The following is an 8305-nucleotide window of genomic DNA, read 5'->3' on the forward strand; positions in this document are numbered from 1 at the left end:
AGCCACTGCCACTTGCACACAGGCTTAAAGGATCAGACCCTTGGGCCCCTCATTTACCTTGATGTACCTCTGTTTCCTCTCAGTCTGAGGTAGATACGTAAGGTGTGTGTATATAGAGCCAGTTGTGTTTGATCCCTTCATAGTTGTGGAAGGAGGGAAGGCTAAAGAGGGTTCTTCTTCTTTCTTCCCCCAGACAGGAGCTAGCCACACTTGCAGTCACGGAATAAGACAACAGTTGCAGTCACCAGCCAATGCAAAAGGGGCAGGGAAGAGACTATGTCTTGAGGAAAGACTTAGGCTGCACAATCTATTCATTTTGTCCAAGAGGTGACTTGATCATTGTCTACACGAAGAGAAGATGCTACAGGTCTCGTTAATCTAGAAGAAAAAGTTATAACCAAATCCAATGGCTGGAAGGTGAAATAAAAAAAAAATGTTCCACCTGGAAATGAGACATTAAATTTTAACTGTGGAGGGTAATTAACCATTGCAACGACTTCCTTATAGATACGGTGGATTCTCCATGACTTGGAGTTTGAAATCCAGAACGACGTCTTTCAAATTGATATTCTCTAGCTCATCCAGAAGTTATGGGCTCGATGCAGGAATTACTGGGTATAATTATATGGCCTGTTAAGCAAGAGGTTACACTTGATGAACATAATGATTTTTCTGGACTTAGATTCATGTGTCCATAGATTTTATGAGTATTCAGCTGCTTGGCTTTGGTTTTCAGTTAGATGCTTTTATTACAGAACCATAGACATTAGAGAGGGGAAAATATGCTCTAGGAAATAAACATTAATTGGTGTGGAGGATTGCATTGGTAAATTCCAACAATTTTATTCTTTTCTCACTTATTCCTTGTGCTGGAGAAAAGTACTATTCAGTATGAGTAAGGACACCAGAATCTGGTCTGATGCTAGCTGCAGGGGATAAAATTTGAGGTAGGACAATTTCTCGGTTAAACAGTATTCAGGATCTTCCTTTACTGTGGATAATTGAAAAGAATGGGAAACCTGCACCTCATGCAGCCTCATGTCTTTATTTATTTAGTTTTTCCTCAGGACCGAGTGTATCAGAGGAATGATCACAGGGAATCACACCTCGGTGACCCATTTCATCCTCTTGGGATTTGCCGACCACCCTGAGCTGAGCTGGGGGCTATTTGTGGTGTTTCTGTCTTGTTATCTCATTGCTCTGACTGGGAACCTTCTCATTATCTTTGTCACTATGGCCGACGCTGCCCTTCACACCCCCATGTATTTCTTCCTCCGGAACTTGTCCTTCCTGGAGATCTCTTACACCTCGGTCACCCTGCCCAAGATACTGGCCAACCTCCTCTCAGAGGATAGAACCATCTCCTTCCTTGGCTGTGCAACACAGATGTATTTCCTCCTCTTCCTAGGAGGGACGGAATGTTACCTCCTCGCCGTGATGGCCTACGACCGATATGTTGCTATATGCCACCCACTGCATTACCCAGTCCTTATGAACAGGAGAGTCTATATAAGGCTTGCGGCTGCTTCCTGGCTCACCAACCTCCTGGTGTTAATGGGTCACATTGCAGCCATATTCACCCTACCCTTCTGTGGCTCTAATGAAATCAACCATTTCTTCTGTGATGTCCCCCCGGTGATGAAACTGGCTTGCGGGGACACCCACAGGACTGAAATCGCCATTCTCCTGGTTGCCCTCTTCTTCGTCCTGCTGCCATTCACGCTCATCCTTGCTTCCTACGTTCGTATCATCTCAACCATCCTGAAGATGGCTTCAGCTGAGGGCAGGCAGAAAACCTTCTCCACCTGCTCCTCGCACCTCCTGGTGGTGACTCTGTTCTATGGGACAGCCTGCACCATGTACCTGAAACCCAAATCCAGCCACTCGCCGAATAGTGACAAACTCATTGCTCTGCTGTACTCTGTCGTGACCCCCATGCTAAACCCCATTATCTACAGCTTGCGGAACAAGGAGGTGACAGGGGCACTTCGGAGATTAACTGAAAAAAATGTACTCAGGCACCAAGATTTTCTACTGCATTTATGGAGGCTTTGCTATTTCTGTAAATTTAGAAAGGCACTGTGACTCTTCAAACCAAAAATAAAGCTGGTCAAAAATTTTTGATGAACATTTTGTCATTGGAAAATAAAGTTTAATCAAAACTGATTTCTTTTAAATTAATAACTGTGGGTATTCCCCTCACTTTCCCCCAATTTCTCACTGTGTATCAGCTGGCAAAAGCTAGAAAACAGTTAGACTATGGAGGGGAAAAAACCTACTTTCTTACACCTCTGTCTGTTTCCCAACAATTTGCCAGTTGGAAAATAGTTGAAGTGTGACTTTCAGCATTTGTCTTCAAAAGTATCACTTTCTACACTTATGCCTGTTTCTCACATTTTCTTATTATTTCTCATCTGTTTTCACTTTGAAAACAGCAAGGAAGAGTGGAAAAAGTAGGGAAAAAACAACCCTGTTTTTCTCCCTTGAATAATTTCCCCACAGGAAAACAGGGATTTCCAAATGGAAAACTTTGGATAGGGAATTTTTCCAGAGAAAACTGCCAAGAGAATACACAGTGTGTGTAAAGATGACAGAATCTGGCCCCATTGTTGAGATTTTTCAAAGGAACTTAAGAAAAAAAATAAAATAAAAATAAATTGCTTTCCAAAACCTGAAACATTTAGGCAAAAATACAAAATATTTAGGCCAAACGCTGAAATATTTCAGCCAAAACCAAAAATGTTTTGATTTGAAAATGCTGCTGCAGCACCTCACTAGAGGTGTATGTCGGGTGACTCAGGCTCATTGTCCTCTCTAGGCTCCCAGGTTGGGTTGCATCATGGACTGTGGGGTCCCTCTTGGAGAGCGAGGCAGTGCATTATGGGAGAGCTTGGCAATGGTGCATCCTGGGAAAAATTTTGACCAGCACTAATCTTTTTCCATTGTGGACTTTTAGTCACTTTAACTAGCTGTGAATCATTGACACACTGTGACCAGATAAAGGAGGTGATCCAAAGACATTTGAAATCAACGGAGAAACTCCTGTTGACTTTAATGAGCTTTGGCTCAGGCACAAAAATGTTTCTTGCTTGGCCTCCATCAGCTACTCTCAACACCAGAACCACAGACCTGTCCTGAATGAAGGACACATACCAGAAATGTACCAGAGGCCAAGCAGCTGGTGCTCAGCCATTTCCCTAGCTATGAGGACAATTCAGAGATGAACGGACTATGGACACAGAAGGACCACATACAGGGGTACATTGACAGCTTTATGATGCCCCCACTGGTTAAATGTCACTGACTTCAGTGAGAAGAGAATGGGACAATGCACTTGCGTGGCCCTCATGAACATCATATCTGAGCACGCATTATATTTTGTCTTGGAAAGTTTAGGTAAATGTTGGTAAATGTTGATGTCACTGTACACACACACAAACCAAAATAAAAATATCTCCATCGATGATCATCGAAATGTACAGCTAGGCAAAATAGGAAAAATGCTGCTTGAGAACTTATTAGAGTTTGATTTAAGGCTATTCACTTTGTATATTTTGAGATGTGATGTCGACAATTGAGTTTTAACAGTTATAAAGCTTTATATTTTTGAATCTGTCTCTCTTGTCATTACATAATTATGGTTGGACCCTCACCCACTATTGTCTGACACCCTTCCCCCCACACATGATTTTCTGCAACAATGAAAATTTAAATCAATAAAAATCAGGGGAAAATGATTAAAGTCCATACTTTTGCATAATTATTAAAATTTAAATTGATACAAACTGTAAAAATGCTTAAAAATAAACATAAATATTATCTGTCAAAATCACAAAAAATAAAAATCTAATTTTGCCAAGCCTAATTACACTGAGAAGCCCTTGATTTAGAAATGGTCAAAATTTTTCCATTAACATTTTTCTTTTGTTAGAAAGTTGGGTTTTTGAATAAAGAAAAACATTTCATGGACAGTGTCTGTCTGCTTTTCCCCAAAACCTTTTTGATTTTTCATTGAAGAGCTGACATTTTTTCAGTCATCAACAATTGCCAGTCGACATCACTTGACATTTTAAAATCAAGATTGGATGGCTTTTCCCCACTAAAAGATCTGCTCCAGTTCAAACAGGAATTAATTCAGGGACATTCTATGGCCTATGTTATACAGGGGGTTAGGCTATATGAACACGGTGGTCCCTTCTGACTTTATAATCTAAGAATACCTTTGTAAATCTAGACCTAAGCAATTTAAGTGCACAAATCCCATTGAATTTCAATGAGACGTGTGCTCCTAAAGTCTCTTGGATGCTTTTGAAAATCCCATCATCAGTCAGATTCAAATATCTGAGTTCTCTCTGAATTCAGCCCATATCACACAGCATCATGCTTATTAAATGTGCTAAGATATCACTACTGTGGGCCACCAGTTGGGACATTCAAAAACCGAGCTCTGTACCACTCGAGATGCAAGAATAACTGTTCACTCTAGCTGGTCCTTAGGCTGGGATTTCCAAATTTCAGTGTGGATTTGGGTCCCAACTCCCTTAGGCTCTTCTGACAATCCCACACGTATAACTCTTCACGTCAAGAAGATATTGAGGAAATATTTGGCTATTTAAATTAATTTTAAAAAGAGGCAACAGGGGATAAAAGATACATTTTATTGTTTTTATCAAATACTTCTCATGGGTTACAAGTTTTTAGACTCTTAGCTCTTCAGAATATTGGACTAGGTCAGGTCCTGTTCATACTTGGATTTGTGTTCCAATTCTCCCTCCCCCCCCCACCCTCCGCCGCCCACTTACATTGGTTTTGCACTACATCAGAGGAGTTACTCCTGGCTTACATTGGTCTAAGACAGTGGTCTCCAACCTTTTCACACCCAAGATCACTTTTTGAATTTAAGGGCAACCCAGAATATACCCCTCCCCTTCCCCAAAGCCCCGCCCCGCTCACTCCATCCGCCGCTCTCTCCGTCGCTTGCTCTCCCCCATCCTCACTCACTTTCACTGGGCTGGGGTAGGGAGTAGGGGTTTGGGAGGTGATGCGGGCTCTGGGCTGGGGCCGAGGACTTTGCAGTGTGGGAGGGGACTCTGGGCTGAGCTTGGGGCAGGTGGTTGGGGTGCAGGAGGGGATGAGGGGTGCAAGCTCTGGGAGGGAGTTTGGGTGCAGGAGGGGGCTCCAGGCTGTAGCAGAGAGTTGCAGTGCAGAAGGGGGTTCGGAGTGCAGGAGGGGGCATGGGTTGTGGCTCTGGGAGGGGGCTCAGGGCTGGGGGTTAGGGTGCAGGAGGGGACATGGGGTACTGGTTTCGGGAGGGGGCTCAGGGCTGGGGGTTGGGGTGTAGCCTTCCACCGGGCAGCACTTACCTCTGGCGGCTCATGGGCAGCAGTGTAGCATGGCTGCTGCTAAGGCAGGCTCCCTACCTACCCTGGCCCCATGCTGCTCATGGAAGGGGCCAACGCACCCCTGCAGCCCCTGGGTGGGGGGCACGTAGCTTTGCTCGCTGCCCCTCTCTGCAAGCACCGTCCCCATAGATCCCATTGGCCACAGCTCCCCGTTCCCAGCCAATGGGAGCTGGGGGGGGCGGTACTTTCAGGCAGGAGCAATGCACGAAAGGAGACCCCTGCCCCTCCACCCCGGGGCTGCAGGGCCACGCTGGCCTCTTCTGGGAGCAGCGTGGGGCCAGGGCAGGCAGGAAGCCTGTCTTAGCAGCAGCCTGTTGTGCCCCCAGAGATCAAGATTGACTGGGAGAGTCTCTAGGATCAATCAGTCAATCACAATTGACCGGTTGGTGGCCCCTGGTCTAAGAGGAAGCAGAATTTCACCTATTGAGTTTAATTGAGTTACTCTGGGCCTAGTTATTATTTACACAATACATTTCCTTTACACCTGCCTAGCAGTAGAAAGGGGCCTTAAAATAGAAGTACCCTTAATTTGCAATCCATTTAAACTGCCAGTGTAATTATCACCTGATCATAAATAAGATATCATATTATTGGACCAATTGCTGTTGGTGAAAGAGAGAGGCTTTCAAGCTTACAGAGACCTGAAGAAGAGAATGAAGCTATTACCTCACCCACCTTGTCTCTCTGATATCCTGGGACCAACATGGCTGCAACAATACTGCGCTCAACAATGGAAGATATCAAATTTTGTCCTCTGAAATGGAAACTCCATAAAATGAAGAAAAAGGCAGCCAAATTTAACAGCACCCAGACCTGAAGAAGAGCTCTGTGACAGCTCAATAGCTTGTCTCTCTCACCAACAGAGGCTGGTCCAATAAAATATATCTCCTCACCCATTGTGTCGCTCTAATAGCCTGGGACCGACATGGCCACAGCAACAGTGTAAATCTCTATATTTAAGCATTTTTGAGGCCAGAATCAGGCTCCATAACTTTGGCCCTGATTCTGATCTCATTAATTGTAAACCAAGAGTAAGTCAACTGATGTTGATGAAGTTTGCAATGGTATAAAATGTAAATGGGAGGGCTTCAGACCCTTAATCTTTGTTCCTGGCCAGATTCTGTTCTCATTGACACTGGAGTAAATCCAGAGTAAGCCATGGATGACAATGGAAATACTTTGGTTTCACACGAGTGTAACTAAGAGTAGAATTTATTTCAATGATAAATAAATATAAAGCCTATTCACTCTGAGAATAAACATAGGCTCCATTTCTATTACATCATATTTACACTAATGCTCAGTGACTTCATTGGAGTTACTCCTCATTTACACTCCACTGGCTTGAAAAAAAAACCTTTCTGATTTAAAATAAAGTAACTCAATTGAAATTAATGGAGTTGCTCTGGGTTTACACTGGCATAACTCCATTGCCTTGAAAAGAAGTCACTCTTGATTTGCACTGGTGTGCAAGTCGATTGAATTTAATGAAGTAACTCTTGATTTACACTGGGGTGAGTGAGAGGAGAATCGGACACATTGACGCCAGTGAAATTACTCCTAATTTACACTAGAGGGAGAGGAGAATCAGGACCATTGACGTTACTCCTGATTTATACAAGCATAACCAAGAGCAGACTCAGGCCTGTAATCCCCAGTGGCTCACAATAAAACACATTCACATGTTTTGAGAAGCTGTGTGTCGGTCCATCACTTTTCTCAGTGCCGCTTTCACCTGCTCGTTCCTCAGGCTGTAGATGACAGGATTCAGCAGGGCAGGTGCCACCGTGTAGAGCAGAGAGAGCAGTTTATCCATGCCCGACGTGTAACCGCAGTTGGGTCTCAAGTACCTAAAGATAGCACTGCCGTAGAACAGGGAAACAGACGAGGTGGGAGGAACATGTGTGGATGGCCTTCTGTTTCCCATCCAGTGATGGGATCCTCAGGATGGCGGTGACAATGCAAACATAGGAGGCCAGGATGAGCGCGAAGGGGATGACGATGACCAGGACATTCATTAGAACTTTCTCCACTTCATTCATGCGGGAGTCCGGGCAGAGCAGGTTCACCAGTGGCGGCACGTCGCAGAAGAAGTGGTTGATGACGTTGGAGCCGCAGAAGGGCACGCTGAATATCAGAGCTGTTTGCCCAAGGGACACAAACATGCCAGTGACCCAGCATCCTGAGACCAGCAGGAGGCAGAGCCTCCTGCTCATGAGGGCTGGGTAGTGCAAAGGGTTGCAGATGGCTACGTAGCGGTCATAAGACATGACGGCCAGGAGGTAACACACTGCGGTGCCAAAGAAGAGGAAGAAGTACATCTGGGTGGCACAGCCAGAGAAAGAGATGGTTTTCTTCTCCAAGAGAAGGTTGACCAGCATCTTGGGGATGGTGACCGAGGTGTAGCAGATCTCCAGAAAGGCCAAGTTCCGGAGGAAGAAGTACATGGGGGTGCGGAGGACAGGGTCGGACACTGTGGCAAGGATAACCAGAGCGTTCCCCATCAGGGTGAGGATGTAGATGGTGAGGAAGGCGAGGAAGAGTAGGGGCTGCAGCTCAGGATGGTGAAAGAGCCCCAGAAGTGTGAATTCCATTATAATCGTGTCATTCCCCCCTGTCATTTCTTCTGGACCCTCCACCTGCATGGGGATGAAATACAAGTCACTTCATCAGGGATGTCTGGAGTTCATTTGTGGATGGGCAGCACACAGCAAATGGAAACTAGATTCAGTGTTCTCCTCCCTAATTTCTCCTGGAGATGGTGTGACAGTTATTATTATTAATTATTTATTATGTGTTTAATAGCAGTGCCTAGACACTGTAGGCCAGTGGCCAGAGCTAACGCTTGGGAGTCAGGAGACATAGCCTCTAGTCCTGTCTTTGCCGGTGGCTTCGGCAAGTCC

At 44.9% G+C, this 8305-nt stretch overlaps 1 protein-coding gene and 1 pseudogene across 1 annotated transcript; one reads left to right on the top strand and one right to left on the bottom strand.

The window, feature by feature from the left end:
- Positions 1 to 1086: 1086 nt before the first annotated feature.
- Positions 1087 to 3931, top strand: LOC112117405 (olfactory receptor 10A7-like). Its single transcript, XM_024215350.2, has 2 exons — positions 1087 to 1998; positions 3908 to 3931. The coding sequence occupies exons 1-2, from the start codon at positions 1087 to 1089 to the stop codon at positions 3929 to 3931; spliced, it is 936 nt and encodes a 311-aa protein (XP_024071118.2).
- Positions 3932 to 7080: 3149 nt separating this feature from the next.
- Positions 7081 to 8023, bottom strand: LOC112117368 (annotated as a pseudogene).
- Positions 8024 to 8305: the final 282 nt, after the last annotated feature.

This window comes from Terrapene carolina, unplaced genomic scaffold, assembly GCF_002925995.2.
Source record: "Terrapene carolina triunguis isolate 2854851 unplaced genomic scaffold, T_m_triunguis-2.0 Scaffold233, whole genome shotgun sequence".
NCBI lineage: Eukaryota > Metazoa > Chordata > Testudines > Emydidae > Terrapene > Terrapene triunguis.

Coding starts and splice junctions, on each gene's coding strand:
- LOC112117405 (XM_024215350.2), top strand. CDS start 1,087: ATGATCACAGGGAATCACACCTCGGTGACCCATTTCATCCTCTTGGGA. Junction 1,999..3,907: donor CAGGGGCACTTCGGAGATTA/ACTGAAAAAAAT, acceptor GTCAAAATTTTT/CCATTAACATTTTTCTTTTG.